This window comes from Schistocerca piceifrons, chromosome 3 (assembly GCF_021461385.2).
Source record: "Schistocerca piceifrons isolate TAMUIC-IGC-003096 chromosome 3, iqSchPice1.1, whole genome shotgun sequence".
Lineage (NCBI taxonomy): Eukaryota > Metazoa > Arthropoda > Insecta > Orthoptera > Acrididae > Schistocerca > Schistocerca piceifrons.
Genome location: NC_060140.1, coordinates 399,388,278 through 399,404,488, shown reverse-complemented (window position 1 = coordinate 399,404,488; position 16,211 = coordinate 399,388,278). Strand labels below are relative to the sequence as shown.

Here is a 16,211-nt window from a genome sequence, read left to right as displayed (position 1 = left end):
GTTTAACAGCTCATGCAGCTAAGAGTAATACACAGAAGAATGGAAAATAAAACTCAGGATGTGTTAGATGACAATCAGTTTGGCTTTAAGGAAAGGTTAAGGTGCCAGAGAGGCAATTCTGACATTGCGATTGATAATGGAAGCAAGGCTATGGAAAATACACACATTTATAGGATTTGTTGACCCAGTAAAAGTGTTAGACAATGTAAAATGGTGCAAGATGTTCCAATTCTGAAAAAGATAGGTATAAGCTATAGGGAGAGATGGGTAATATAAAATAAGTGAAAGAGTGAACGAGTGGATGACCAAGAATAAAGTGCTCCATTTAAAAAGGGTGTAAGACAGGATGTGGTCTTACTCCCCTACTGCTCAATCTGTGCACTGAAGAAGTAATGATGAAAGTAAAAGAAAGTTCAGGAATGGAAAGAATGGGGAGTTCTGTGCAGAGTTGGAGAGGAAAGGAATATGTGGAAAACACTGACAAGGAGAAGGGACAGGCTGATAAGACATTCATTAAGACATTAGTTGAGACATCACAGAATCACTTCCATGGTACTAAAGGGAGATGTAGAGAGAGATTCGAACAACAAATAATTGAGGACTTTGGTTGCATGTGCTACTCTGAGCTGAAGAGGATGTTACAGGAGAGAAATTTGTAGTGGACATCATCAAATGAGTCAGAAGATTCAAGACTCAAAAGGAGCCACCACCAGCTTGCACTGTGCCTTGTTGACAACTATGGTTCACAGCTTAATGGAGTCCGTACTACACTTACCAATGGAAATCAGGATGCACCTGACCAGGCCATGGTTCTCCAGTTGTCTAGGGCCCAACCAATAGTCACAATCCCAGCAGAGCCAATGCATGTGATCTCATGCTATTAGCAAAGGCACTTGCAAATGGTCATCTGCTGCCATAGTCCACTAATGCCAAATTTCTCCACACTGCCATAACAAATATGTTCATTGTATATCCTGCTTTGATTTCTGCAGTAACTTTCCACAATGTCAGTTGACTGCTAGCACTGACAGCTCTGTGCAAATGCCACTGATGTTGGTCATTAACGGAAGGCTGTCAGCCACTCCATTGTCCATAGTGAGAGGTAATATCTGAAATTTAATACCATCAGACCATTTGTACACAGTGCAGCTCAGAATATTGAAATTGCTAACAATTTCTGAAATGGAATGTCCCATGGAGATGGTTCCAAGTAACATTCTGCATTCAAAGTCTGTTAATTCCAGTCAAGTGGCCATAATCACATTGGAATAATGGCTCTGCCAATGCAACTACCCTTCTACACACATCAAAAAAGTTTTGCATCACCTTAGTTCTGAGAGTTCCAGAACCTCTACAGATAATTGGAATAAAGATCAACATAAACATAATTTCTGTCGTTTTTATTGCTCCTGAAACCCACACATTTCATGTTGCACCGCCATACTCAAGACCTTCAAAGGTGGTCGTATCTCTAATACCTAATAGTATGTCCTCTTGCAGTGATATATTCATTGTGGAATACTATTGAAAAGTTCATCAAGGCATTGTTGGTCTATGTTGGCCCACTCCTCAATGGCAAATAATACATGTGAAGGAATTGTGGGGATGCTAATCCAACTTGGTGCCAAGTGCTACAAGAGATGCATTGTGATGATCTGGAAGCTCAATATATCACTTCCTCCTACACATCCCTATATCTTGTGAAAAGATCATGACAGTAACATTAGACAGAATCAAGCTCATGAAGCTTACCTACTTTTTTGCAAACATTTGAAAGGGAAATGACAACAGTACACATAATAACCTCTGCTTAAAATGTAACCAACTCTCATGGTCACTAGAACTATACTTAATTTGAAGTTTCTTGAAGCTCATGGGCTGGGTCTCTCTTCACTACCTTTATCTCCACCTTTAAAGAAGTCTTACACTCACTGTAATGTCAGGATCAGCTCATCTTGGTTAATCATTTCTACTACATGATGTGGCTAAAACCACTAAGAAGACATATCATTTGCTCTGTAAAACTTGACTGTACTAGCCATGTGAGGTTGCTGCCACTGGTTGTGTGTTTTAACAGTTGTACCTTTATGTATATCTGAATCATTATTACAATAAGATTTCTGCATATAAATTTTGTAAATAAAAGTTTAACATTTGTTTACATTTCTTACATAGACTTTCAGATGGACACTACAGTAGTCATAATTTTGCTATATTCCACTATTTAGATCCAGGTAGCTCAGTTTCATTAATTCAGTTAACAAATACCTTTACAATGTGTGTTTATTGTTAGGCAAGCTCACTTGCAAATCAAGAGTTAGTAACGAATACTAAGATATGGTCGGTATCACAGCCATTCTGTGTCCTCCCTCTACATTACTTTACCTGCTACACAGTGAAATGTAATTCAAAGTATGAATGCAGATATAAAGAAGCTACAACAGAATATATCCAGCATATGGGTGTAGCTTAACTACTGGTATAATGGTTATACGGTAAAGTGCTGTGATGGTGCTGTAGACATCTAATGATTAAGTTGTAGGGGGATACTAACCTTGCACCAGTTTTCATGTTTCTGCATTGAGTTTTCACTGGCTCATTCATCCTGAGCAGTGTCCACACTTGGATCATTTCCTGTCCTTCAGTCTGCAGCCTCTTTCCGTGTATACTATTTTGGAGTTCATCCCACCCATCCTTTTTCTTAAGAAGTGTCCTCACTTGGTCCATATGAGGACAAAGATAAATGGATGTAATAATACTGGATGAGATCTCATGTCCACATTACATACTACTCAATTCATAGTAACAGTTAATAAAAATCAGATATTAAACACACCATTCAAATGCAGAAAAATAATGGTTTCTCAACATCTTCCAACAGTACAGGCATTGATTAGACATCTGCCTTTTGGTATTGTAGCATATAAGTGACTTGCTACACTTCTGTTTCTTGCTTTCTTTTTTTCCTCCACAAAAACAAAGAGAAATGTCAGCATTGTGACAAGAAAGACTGTTCAAGCAGAATTGTGGTTACTACCATAAGTTAAGTCACTTAAGATGGGTGTTAAGTGCCAACATTTACACTGTTTCTTAGTAAAAGAATGAGGTAGTCACTTGCCATCAACATAAAAAAAACTTTGTCTTCATAAGCAGGCATTTAAAAGTTCAGCTTCTAAATTCAAAAAGGTAATGAAACTGAATGACTGCTTTATCATGGAACATGGGCCTAAACTTTGTGGCTGTCAGTAGTGAAGGACAAAGTAATGCTTATGAAGAGGTATGTGGGCAAGGCACTTGAATTGCAAGCAAATGTTTAGACATTCTAGTGAGGAAGTGTTCAGGAAAGTGTGTGAATGGTGAAGGAGACAACTGGCTGTTGATGCACACAATGGTAGTGATGCATTTTTAAGATTCCTGTAAAGATGGATCATGAACCAGCTGGTAATAATATTCTACACAATTCATTAAAGTTTACTTCACATTTATTTTAAATTGTCATGGCTTAGGTATGCAATACAGAAAAAAGCAACAACATATAATGAAAAATTTGAAACAAATTTTAAATGCCACTGCAAATGGAAAACTGTATGAAGAACTGTACAAAGAATAATATAAATATGTCACAAAATAAGTGTTTCTCCTTAATGTCATAATGACAGCAGAGTTCAAATTCATGGCAATCTGATTGTAGATTTAATTACTATTTAATGTCCTAAGAGAACAAAATTATGAATCTAGAAAGTCTGACTGTAATAGCTGGTGGCATTGCTGGATATGTTGATGTAGCTTCAAAACATAAAACTTTCAAAAAATCACTATGGTGGTTGCAATATATTTGTAAAATATATTTAACTTTCTCAATTTTTAGGAAAAAACAAAATGACAAAGGATCTTCAGGTGTGAAGCTCTTAGTAACAACAATGAAGTTGTTGAAGAACCGCAAACAACTTCTCCTCCTCCCAATAACAATGTGGCTTGGCGTCCAGGATGCTTTTGTTTCTGCTGAATACACATCTGTGAGTAAATGCCAATAAACACACAGCATAAAAAGTACTTTAGTGATAGAATGAATCAGTTACAAAGTCTTCTTAGATAGTATTTCATTCTGCTCTTCATGAATGTATTACAATGAATGAAGTCAATCATCTTCCTGTTACTACAATCCATATTGCGGATTCGTCTCACAAATTTATAACATCAAAAATGAGTGGCTAGCACTATTTTGTACGAATAATATTGATAAAATGATTCATGATTTTTTTTATTGCTCAATATAGTAATCGCCAAATTTTTGTTAAACAGAGAAAAATTCTGCTATGTTTCACACTTTTACCCAATTAAGTCAGTGGTACTAAAGTAGTCTTCATATAATAACTCTTGCATGACAGTCGAGGTTCTTGTGCTGTATGTGAAATCTACACTGTGTTTCCCCGCCACAAATGGCTCAACTTTTTTGTGAAGAAGTGAATGATGAACATGAGGATCCTTTCTTTCCTGTAATAAAATTTTCCTCAGATTCTGTGCAGTAACCTACCTCACTCATTGGAGTAAATTATGGCTTTATCTGCTTTGGTACCTTCACTTTACACAACACATTTCAGTTAACTTCCATTTGGTCTTGACATATGGGTTTGACCTCAGTCCTCAACACAATGTCTGGGCCTTGTAGAGAAGGTGCCCATACCCATCAAGGTAACCAGTCCATGTGGTGAGCTTATCAAGTACCTGTGCCTGATCGTACAATGGTTGTGCTATTGATGCCTGAGCTGTTGCCTCCCTATTCATACCAGTTTTAGGTCACTGTTACTCTGGACGCAGGATATCGTACGAAGTGGCCTTTGCTGTGGTTAAGTGCACCTATGTGGAGAGCTTTTATTTGGAATAGGCAGCACCATCACAAATATATGGCAACATGAAATGACTAAATTTGTCAGCTAGTTACCATGGGGCTCTTCATAAACTGCATATTAGTGCAGATATAACCCTAGGAATTTTCATTCATTGGCCACACATTGGGAAGAAAACATTGTCCAGCAACTTTCACACACTACCTCCACTCAGCTCCTGGTTTGTACCCAATCATATGGAGGGTCTTTCCTCTGTACTAACCCTACATTTTTTTTTTTTTTTTTTTTTTTTTTTTTTTTTTTTTTTTTTTTTTTTTTTTGTGGTGGCACTGAAAACGTATTTGGTGAACTTGCGTAGATAATAAATTCAGAAGTGGTTCCATCTTAAGATGACAAATCCAACCTAGTTTTATGCATTATTGTCTTGTAAACTCGTAAGAAAATATAGTACAGTGGTTAATACACAAAGAGGGGGTGACAGGCTGTCCCTTCTCATGCTTCCTGTGGCATCATCTTCGGGAAAAACTTCCTACACCTGGACAGAGTGGCAACATTCTCCTTCAGCATTCATCAGTGACAGTGATCCCTTTTGGCAACAAACTTGGAAATCCAAGGCTCAGCAACCAGACATTAGCCAATAGACAAATGAGCCATTGACTGAGGTTCCCAGGCCTGCCTCTGCTTGTCTTCTGCCTTATCTACACCTACCGTGGATAAGCTCTCACAAGAATCTCAGCTGCCACAAGTTCTGAAACTGATGATGATGATGATGATGATGATGATGATGATGATGATGATGTAGTCTGATTGGCAAACTTCTCTCCTGATCTTGATCTCTTGAATGACAGGGCTCCTAATCACTTCAGTGCCATCCATGGTGTCTTAACTATAGAACTTGAAGTCTCTTCCCCAATCTCAAGGCTTCACTCAAACTGTTATTGCACAATGACCCATCAAGGGGCTCGCCACTCTTGGGCATGTTCGTGCTTGGCAATCACGGGGCCCCAGCCTTTGCAGCATCTTTTCTCTTCCGTGCTGCATGTCTATCGTCTTGCTGTGCTTTCTCCCCTCTTGGGGAATATGTCTGGGATGTTTTTGGGACTGTTCTGAATTCTTTTGCTAATGTCAGAACAGTCTTACCTTTGTTTTTCATTCCCTTTTCCTTTCTTTGTTCCCTTCTCCTCTTTTTCCTCTGCTTTGGCATTTGAGGATCCTCTTTTTCTTCTTCCTCACTGTGCACTCCTGAAGGCCGGCCCACGCATCTGATGCATAACAGGTGACTGGGTAACACGTAATTTCTGACCCGGGGTCACTAGGTAGGGTTTGCATGTACCCCTTGGTACAGGTCAGGCCCAGAGATGGACCCTACCCACTGCACCATGGTTCCTTGTGGTATCACGTACTGAAGACAGTCCATCCTTCACCACACTAAATCCGTTTATTATTGAGAAAGGTGTTGATGCAAGTACCAGCCCTGTGAAATCCTGCCATCATTTACGAATGGCACTTTGCTTTTGGAGACCACTTCTGATTCTGAAGCACAACTACTGCTTGCTACCGCACTTCTCCATGGTTACCTTGTTTGTGTTGAGGTCCATAGATCTTAGAATTCTTTCCATGGTGTAATTTACACCAGGCTGTCCAATGGTCTAACGAAAGCAGAAATCCAATCTTATCTCTCTGATCAGAGTGTCATTGCTGTCCATCATGTAACGAGAAAGGTAGATTCCTCCTCAGTGCCCACCTGCACTTTTTCTCCCCTTTGATAGGGTGGTGCTTCCATCCAAGATCAAAGCAGGGTATGAAATTATCACAGTCTGGTCATACATCCCAAACCTGATATCTGCTACCAGTGTCATCATTTCATCCACACTAGACTGCCTTGTCGACACCCAACCAAATATGTAACCTGTGGTAGGGGTGCACACGAGGGCGATTGTCTGCCTCCTTCTCCCCGCTCTATCAGTTGCAATGGCAGCCATGCCGCCTCTTCTCGGGATTGTCCCATGTTCCTTGGTGAGAAGGCTGTCCAAGAGATTTGAGTAAGGAAAAAAAGTGCTTTACCCAGTAGCTCTGTGTTCTCCCATCTGGCACCTATAGTTCTGTTCTTGTTACCCCTCGCTCTGAGGGACATGACCATGCAGACATACAACCTCAAATTCAGGTCTGAGGTTGTGAAATTGCCCAGTGACAAGGTAGCTTCACCACTGCCCATCCCGCTGTGCAACAGCCCATCAAACTCTCACCTCAAGGGGTGAAGCTACCAGCTACACAAGCAGAAAGGACAGGGGTAGTACTCCTGTGAAGACTTCCTCCATCCCTCTAGCCAAACAGCACCCAAGTCTTCCTCTAACTGGAAAGGCTTGAAGAAGTCCATCAAAGGCAAACAGTCTTCTCTTTCACCAATTCAAAAATCCTGTTCAACCATGTTGCCATGTGGTACCTTAGCCCGGCCGGCCTCTGTTTCACCAGTGCGCACCACCAACCGTTTTTCAGTGTTGGACTCCACAGACAAACTGCACAAGCAATCTGATGCTTCTGTGGATGCCATGGAGCAGGACCCTCCTGTTCTCTGCCCTGTAGTAGTGACTCTACACCAGCTGTCACTGGGTGGTCACAAAGTTGACATCCTACATCTCTTCCTCCTCATGACTGTCCTCCGATGGAATGTTCTCAGCCTTCCGTCACACAGAGGATTTATGGCTGCATTTAGCATCACAGCATCCCCCTGTACTCTGCCTTCAGGAAATGAAGTTGAACCCTCATGACCACTTTGAGATTTCACATTACTTATTGATTCGTTTTGACCACCCCCCTGAGGTCGGCATTCCATCTCATGGGAGCATCACACGGCTCATATGGGATGACATAGTCACCCCATCACCCTGACTACCCATATTCAACCCCCGAGGGGGTCCACAACTCTTTTGTGGATACGTGCGTGGCAAGCATGGGCCCCCAGCCATTGCAGCCTTCTTTCTCTCCCGGGCTGCATTTCCTTTCCCTTCCCCTCCATGATCCTTTCCCCTCGCCCTCTCCTCTCCCTCTATTGGTGTCCTTACTTATGTCGGCCCCCACTATCCTCCTGGTTCTGTTGGTTTTACACTCCGGCTTTGTTGCGTAATCATCTCCTCCTTTTGGCATTCCTTGGTCCCCCTCTGGGGTTTGACCTCCATTACAAAATTTCTCCTCCGTAGTGCGAGCCATTTGGGGAAGAGCACCTTACCTAGTGTCTCTGACGTGCGCCCTCCTAGTACGTTCCACCTTTTCTTTCACGTTGTTGTCTGATGCTAGAGTGCATAGCCAGCATGGTAGCCAGCCCATGTAGTGGGGTCGCTATGTACCCTTTTCGTTGAGCCCCCTGAACACACAGGGATCACACTTCTGATACCTGAGCTGTGACCTCCTCATGCATGCCTTGGAGTGGTTGCTCGTCTTCCTGGAGCATCGGAACTCCCGGCAATGGCCGCCGTGCTAGACGGCCCTTGATGTGGCTGGGTGGCGCCCGTGAGGAGACCCCCTGATCGGAGTGGGTGGTATCAGGGCGGACGCTATGCAGATGAAACGCATACGGGTCCAGAACTCTGGCCGTTCTTCTGCGGCCGTCTCTCTGCGTGGAACTGATTCCTTAAGTGCTGCTTCTCTTGCCCCTTCGGCCTTCCCTTCCATGGCTACCCCCTGGGAAGAGAGTCAGGCCCGTCGTCTAGGGGCAAAACCTTTCCTCCATTATCTAGTTTGCACTAGGACTGATGGAGATACTTTCACCAGTGTCAAACCTTTATTCTTTGTGGAACACATTGAAGACAAGTTTGGCAAAGTGGACTCCCTAAGCAAGATGCGGTCGGGTTCGTTGCTGATAAAAACTACTTCAGCTGCCCAATCTGCGGCCCTTCATGCCTGTACCCATCTTGGCACAATTCCTGTGTCCATTACCGCCCACCAGTCTCTAAATATGGTACAAGGTGTGATTCTTCACAGGGACCTCATCCTTCAAACTGATGAGGAACTTTGGGACAATCTCGGACGGCAGGGTGTTCACTTTGCTCGGCGTGTTCAGAAGGGTCCTAAAGACAATCGTATTGATACTGGTGCCTTTATCTTGGCCTTTGAAGGGGATACCCTTCCTGAGAAAGTTAAGATTATGGTCTATCGCTGTGATGTGAAGCCGTACATCTCACCTCCTATGAGGTGTTTTAAGTGCTTGCGTTTTGGACACATGTCTTCCTGCTGTTCAAAGGCCCCTCTCTGACTGTGGACGTCCACTCCATGAGGGGAGTCCCTGTGTTCCCCCTCCTGTCTGTGTAAATTGTCATGGTAGTCATTCTTCACGTTCACCAGATTGCCCAGTATATAAGAAGGAAAAAAAGATACAGGAGTATAAGTCCCTCGATCGTTTAACCTACACAGAGGCCCATAAGAAATATGCACGACTCCACCCAGTGTCCATGACATCTAGTTACGCCTTGGTTACATCTTCACCCATTCCTCCCCCTTCCTTACTCCCATCCTGAACCCCTCTCCTCCCCCCCCCCCTCCCCTGCGGCTCCCACACCACCTCCTATGGGCGCTGCTCCCCCTCCCCAGCTGGAGAAGTGTCCCACTCCTTCGGCGTCTGCCGGCCAAGGGCGCCTCTCCCGGGATGCCCCTTCCCAGCACAAGGTCTGCTGCTGCACGACGACAGCGAGAGCCGCGGTCTGTCGGCCCCCAGGTCGCCCGGTCTCTTTCTGTTCCTGATCTTGCTGCAGCTGGGTCCTACATGCCACACAGCCCTCCTCGATCTCAGCCTGAACGGAAGAAGAAACATAAGTCTCGGGACAAAGAGCCTCTGGTGTCACCGGAGGTCCCTTCCCCGACTTCACAACCGGATTCTGACCTGTCGTTCATGGATGTCGCCCCCTCCTTGTCGGTGACGGGTGGGGACCCGGCGGTATGACTGGATTTAAAGTGTTCAGCCCCCATTTAAACCATTGTTCTGTGGTTCTCCAATGGAACTGTAATGGATACTATTGTCACCTTCCGGAATTGAAATCCCTTCTTTCGTCCTACTCTGCAACTTGTGTGGTTCTCCAGGAATCTCATTTTACTGATGCTCACTCACCGACCCTCCGTGGGTTCCGTGTTTTCTGTCGAAATCAGGTCGGACCCTTGCGGGCTTCTGGTGGCGTTTGTACATTGGTCCGTACAGACATTGCTAGCACGTGGATTCCTCTTCAAACTACATTGGAAGTGGTTGCTGTTAGGGTCCACTTCGACTCTGCAATCACAGTTCGCAATCTTTATCTCCCTCCTGACAGGACTCTTACACCTGCTACCTTAACCGCCCTTCTTCTGCAACTTCCTCCTCCCTTCCTCCTCCTTGGGGATTTTAATGCTCATCATCCTTTGTGGGGCAGTGCCTTTCCATCTAGACGAGGTCTTCTTACAGACAAATTTATTGCAGAACATGACCTGTACCTTCTTAATGATAGCTCCCCTACTCATTTCAGTGCCAGTCATGGTACGTTTTCTGCCATTGATCTTTCTCTTTCTTCTCCCTCTCTCCTCCCTTCATTACACTGGTCGCCACACGACGACCTTTGTGACAGTGACCATTTCCCGTTGATTATCATGCTCCCTTACCGCTCACTGATGGACAGGTTGCCTCGTTGGTCTTTCCAACACGCCGATTGGCCTCTATACACTGCACAGGTCGAGTTTTCTCCCTCTTTGTCGGGTTGTATTGATGACGTCCTAACGTGACGTGTCTGACGCGATTGTTCGCGCTGCTGGCCTTGCTGTCCCGCGCTCATCTGGACCATTTCATTGCCGGTAGGTCCTGTGGTGGAGTACGGCTATTGCCATTGCCACCCGTGATCGCCGTCGAGCTTTGCAACACTTTAAGAGGCACCCATCCGTAGCCAGCCTTACTACCTTTAAATGCCTACGGGCTAAAGCCCGTTATTTAATCAAACAGAGCAAGCGGATATGTTGGGAACGATTCGTTTCTTCCCTTGGTTCCACTGTCCCTCTGTCACGGGTATGGGCTACACTTCGCTCTCTCCAAGGTTGCCATCGGCAGTCCACCCTCCCAGGCCTTCACCTCCCAGATGGCATTTGTACGGACCCATTAGTTCTCGCAGAACATCTTGCGACCCATTTTGCAGTGGCATCAGCGTCGGCCTCCTATCCAGCTGCTTTCCTTCATCAAAAACAGCAGGCTGAAGCTGTCACCTTATGTTTCACCACTTGTGAGTCAGAATCTTACAACGAACCTTTCACTGAATGGGAATTTCTTTCTGCTCTATCTTCTTCTCATGATATGGCCCCTGGCCCAGATTCCATTCATAACCAGCTGCTTCAACATCTCAGTGCTCCACAACGGCACCATCTTCTTCGGGTGTTTAACCGTATCTGGCTCCAGGGTGACTTCCCTTCTCAGTGGAGGGATAGCATTGTGGTTCCTGTCCTTAAGCCTGGTCAGAACCCCCTATCTGTTGACAGCTATCGGCCAATTAGTTTGACCAATGTTGGTTGTAAGTTACTTGAACGGCTGGTAGCCCGTCGGCTCACTTGGGTACTCGAATCTCGGGATCTATTGTCCCCTTACCAGTGTGGCTTTCGAGAGGGACGATCTCCAATCGATCATTTGCTTCGCTTGGAATCCGCAGTTCGGCAGGCTTTTTCCCAGCGCCACCATTTGGTTGCAGTGTTTCTTGACCTTCGCAAGGCCTATGACACGGCCTGGCGCCATCACATCTTACTAACCCTTCATCAATGGGGTCTTCGGGGCCCACTCCCGATTTTTATCCGCCAGTTCCTGATCCATCGGTCATTCAGAGTTCGAGTTGGTACTGCTTTTAGTTCTCCACGGACCCAGGAGACGGGCATCCCACAGGGTTCTGTCTTGAGTGTCCTTCTTTTCCTCATTGCTATCGATGGACTTGTGGCCTCTGTCGGTCCCTTGGTCGCCCCTGCCCTGTATGTGGATGATTTCTGCATTTGGGTTAGTTCCTCCTCGATGCCATCTGCAGAACGGCAGCTCCAGGTGGCTATACGACGTGCCTCTGCATGGACCCTCTCACACGGGTTTCAATTCTCTCCTTTAAAATCGCGGGTGGTCCACTTCTGTCGCCGTACTACGGTCCACCCTGATCCAGAGCTCTATCTCGCTGCACAAAGATTGCCTGTGGTTCCACAGTTTCGTTTCCTAGGTCTTCTTTTCGACAACAAGCTCACTTGGCTGCCCCATATGAGACTCCTGAAGGTAGGATGTTTCCGTAAACTCAATGTCCTTCGCTTCCTTGCCCACTCCTCTTGGGGTGCAGACCGTTCCCTCCTCCTCCGTCTTTATCGTGCTCTAGTTCTGTCACATTTGGACTATGGTTGTCAAGTTTATGGTTCAGCTGCTCCTTCCACGCTGCACGTGCTGGATCCGGTCCACCATCGTAGTATCCGTTTGGCCACCGATGCCTTCCCTACTAGCCCTGTTGATAGTTTCCTGGTTGAAGCTGGGATCCCCCCCCTTTCTGTTCGGCGGTCCCAGCTTCTGGTGTCTTATGCCCTTACTATCCGTTCTTATCCCGCTCATCTTTCCTATTCTATCCTATTCCCAGACCATAGACGTCGCCCGCCTGACTCCCGCCCTCGGGCGGGTTTACCGGTTGGACTGCGCCTTGCGTCTCTTAACCGTGATTTTCGGCTTCCTTCTTTGTCCTGTCTTCCTCGCTCCCTCCCCTCCACCCCTCCTTGGTTAGTTCCTCGGCCTCGAATTCGGATGGATCTCCGCCGCGGTCCGAAAGATTCCATCCCCCCGGTGGTGTTCCGTTCCTTTTTCCGCCAAATTTTATGGGAGTTTCGGGATGCTGTTGTATTTTACACTGATGGCTCTAAATCTGCTGATCATGTTGGGTATGCCTTCACGTACTTTGTTGGAACGGAAAATCATCTACTGCCACCCTCATGTGGGGTGTTTACTGCAGAATTGATGGCAATTTCCCGGGCCCTTACCTTTATTAAACAATCCCAACAAAACCGCGTTTTGTTATGTACGGACTCGATGAGTGGCCTTCTTGCTATTGACCGGTGTTTTTCGCGCCATCCCTTGGTCTCTGCCATCCATGACCATCTCGCTGATCTTCACCGTGCTGCTTGTTCCATTGACTTCCTATGGGTCCCGGGCCATGTGGGTATCCCGGGTAATGGGCTCGCTGATCGTTTGGCTGGGGGAGCAGTTACTTACCCCCCGTTTTCTGTCACCCCTCCTGCAGCGGATTTACGGCTTCACATCAAATCCCACTTTGCACAGTCATGGGCCAATTCTTGGGAGGCTACTCCACTGTCTAATAAACTTCGTGCCACTAAGGTGAATCCAGGCCCATGGCGTTCTTCCTTTCGCCTCTCCCGCAAGGACTCGACCACACTGTGTCGTCTCCGCATTGGCCATACCAGGCTGACCCATGGTTTCCTTTTGCATGATGAGCCACCCCCGCTATGTGGTTGTGGAGCCTTCCAGTCAGTGGCCCACATTTTGGTTGAATGCCCTCTTCTTTTGGCTCTGCGTGCTAAGTACAGACTCCCCCACACTTTACCCTTGATGTTGGCTGACGATTGCCGGATGGTCTCTCTGGTTCTAGGTTTCCTCCGGGAGAGCGGTTTTTATTCTCAGTTTTAAAGTTTTTAATCTCCCTCTGGTGTTGGGGCAGGGCGGTGAGTGTTTGGGTGTCTCCCACTGTAGGCAGTGTTCAGAGATTCCCGATTCCCCTCCCTGACCGGAATCCTCTTTTCTTTCCCTTTTACTCTGTTTTTACCTCTTCTTTTTAAGGCTTGGTTAGTTTTTCTATTCCCATACGTACTTTCTGCATTATAGCAGTTGTACCTTTTAAGTCACAGGTGGTCTTGCCTATGCTGCTTCAGCATAGTGTTGGGTTCGTTCTCTTGCCAACTTCCCTCATTTGTTTTTACTATTGACAACGTGACTGCCCTTTTACGTTTCCCCTTTTTCCGTTTTATTGTTCTGACTTTTCTGAGATTTCCCGTTAGCAGAATGGAGTCTATTTGAAACAAGGGACTGATGACCTTGCTGTTTGGTCCCTTTAACCTCAAACAACCAACCAACCATCAATTCTCTAGTTTAAAATCGCGAGTGGTCCACTTCTGTCACCGTACTACGATCCACCCTGATCCAGAACTCTATCACGCTGCACAATGATTGCCTGTGGTCCCACAGTTTCGTTTCCTGGGTCTTCTTTGAGACAACAAGCTCACTTGGCTGCCCCATATCAGACTCCTGAAGGTAGGATGTTTCCGTAAACTCAATGTCCTTCGCTTCCTTGCCCACTCCTCTTGGGCTGCGGACCGTTCCCTCACTCCTCTTGGGCTGCGGACCGTTCCCTCCTCCTCCTCCGTCTTTATCGTGCTCTAGTTCTGTCTCGTTTCGACTATGGTTGTCAAGTTTATGGTTCGGCTGCTCCTTCCACACTGCATGTGCTGGATCCAGTCCACCATCATGGTATCCGTTTGGCCACCGGTGCCTTCCCTAATAGCCCTGTTGATAGTCTCCTGGTTGAAGCTGGGATCCCCCCCTTTCTGTTCGGCGGTCCCAGCTTCTGGTGTCTTATGCACTCACTATCCGTTCCTCTCCCACTCATCCTTCCTATTCTATCCTGTTCCCAGACCATGGACGTCGCCCACCCGACTCCTGCCCTCAGGCGGGTTTACTGGTTGGGCTGCGCCTTGCATCTCTTTGCCATAAGTTTCAGCTTCCTTCTTTGTCTTGTCTTTCTCGCTCCCTCCCCTCCACCCCTCCTTGGTTAGTTCCTCGGCCTCGGCTTCCGATGGATCGCCACTGCGGTCGGAAAGATTCCATCCCCCCGGTGGTGTTCTGTTCCTTTTTCTGTCAAATTTTATGGGAGTTTCGGGATGCTGTTGTTTTTTACACTGATGGCTCTAAATCTGCTGATCATGTTGGGTATGCCTTCACGTCCTCTGTTGGAATGGAAAGTCATCTGCTGCCACCTACATGTGGGGTGTTTACTGCGGAATTGATGGCAATTTCCCAGGCCCTTACCTTTATTAAACAGTCTCAACACAACCGCGTTTTGTTATGCACGGACTCAGAGTGGCCTTCTTGCTATTGACCGGTGTTTTTCGCGCCATCCCTTGGTCTCTGCCATCCATGACCATCTCGCTGATATTCACCGTGCTGCTTGTTCCATTGATTTCCTTTGCGTCCCTTGCCATGTGGGTATCCCGGGTAATGAGCTCACTGATCGTTTGGCTGGGGGAGCAGTTACTTAACCCCCCGTTTTCTGTAGCCCCTCCTGCAGCGGATTTACGGCTTCACATAAAATCCCACTTCGCACAGTCATGGGCCAATTCTTGGGAGGCTACTCCCCTGTCTAATAAACTTCGTGCAATTAAGGTGACACTAGGCCCGGGGCGTTCTTCCTTTCACATCTCCCGAAAGGACTCGACCACACTGTGTCGTCTCTGCATTGGCCATACTCGGTTGACCCATAGTTTTCTTTTGCGTGATGAGCCACCCCCACTATGTGGTTGTGGAGCCTTCCAGTCGGTAGCCCACATTTTGGTTGAATGCCCCCTTCTTTTGGCTCTGCGTGCTATGTACAGGCTCCCCCACACTTTACCTTTGATGTTGGCTGAAGATTCCTGGATGGTCTCTCTGGTTCTCGGTTTCCTCTGGGAAAGTGGTTTTTATTCTCAGTTTTAAGGTTTTTAATCTCTCTCTGGTGTTGGGGCAGGGCGGTGGGTGTTTGGGTGTCTCCCACTGTAAGCAGTGTTCGGAGATTCCTGATTCACCTCCCTGACCGAAATTCTCTTTTCTTCCCCTTTTACTCTGTTTTTACCTTTTTGTTTTTTTAAAGGCTTGGTTAGTCTTTCTATTCCCATACGTACTTTCTACATTATAGCAGTTGTACCTTTTAAGTCACAGGTGGTCTTGCCTATGCTGCTTCAGCATAGTGTTGGGTTCGTTCTCTTGCCGACTTCCCTCATTTTGTTTTTTACCAATGACAACATGACTGCCTTTTTATGTTTTTTCCCTTTTTCCGTTTTATTGTTCTGACTTTACTGAGTTGTCCCATTAGCGGAATGGCGCATATTTGGAACAAGGGACTGATGACCTTGCTGTTTGGTCCCTTAAACCTCAAACAACCAACCAACCAACCCGTATTCAAGCTGTTGCACTTTGCCTTTTCCTTCCCCACCCAACTGTTTCCATCTTTATCATTTATGTCCCTCCATCATTCAATGTCACCAGGGTAGAATTCCTTCAGCTTATTGGGCAGTTACCACCCCCATTTTTGTTTTTGAATGACTTTAATGCACATCATCCACTTTGGGGTTCTCCTAGGACCTGTCAGAGAG

The 16,211-nt window shown here is 46.0% G+C and overlaps 1 protein-coding gene across 1 annotated transcript in view; it reads left to right on the top strand.

The window, feature by feature from the left end:
• The window catches only part of LOC124788691 (UNC93-like protein), a 95,044-nt gene that overhangs the window by 65,671 nt on the left and 13,162 nt on the right, over positions 1–16,211 (top strand). The window contains exon 4 of the mRNA XM_047255971.1: positions 3,869–4,016. Within this exon, the coding sequence (XP_047111927.1) occupies positions 3,869–4,016 (148 nt within the window). The remainder of the gene's footprint in view (positions 1–3,868; positions 4,017–16,211) is intronic.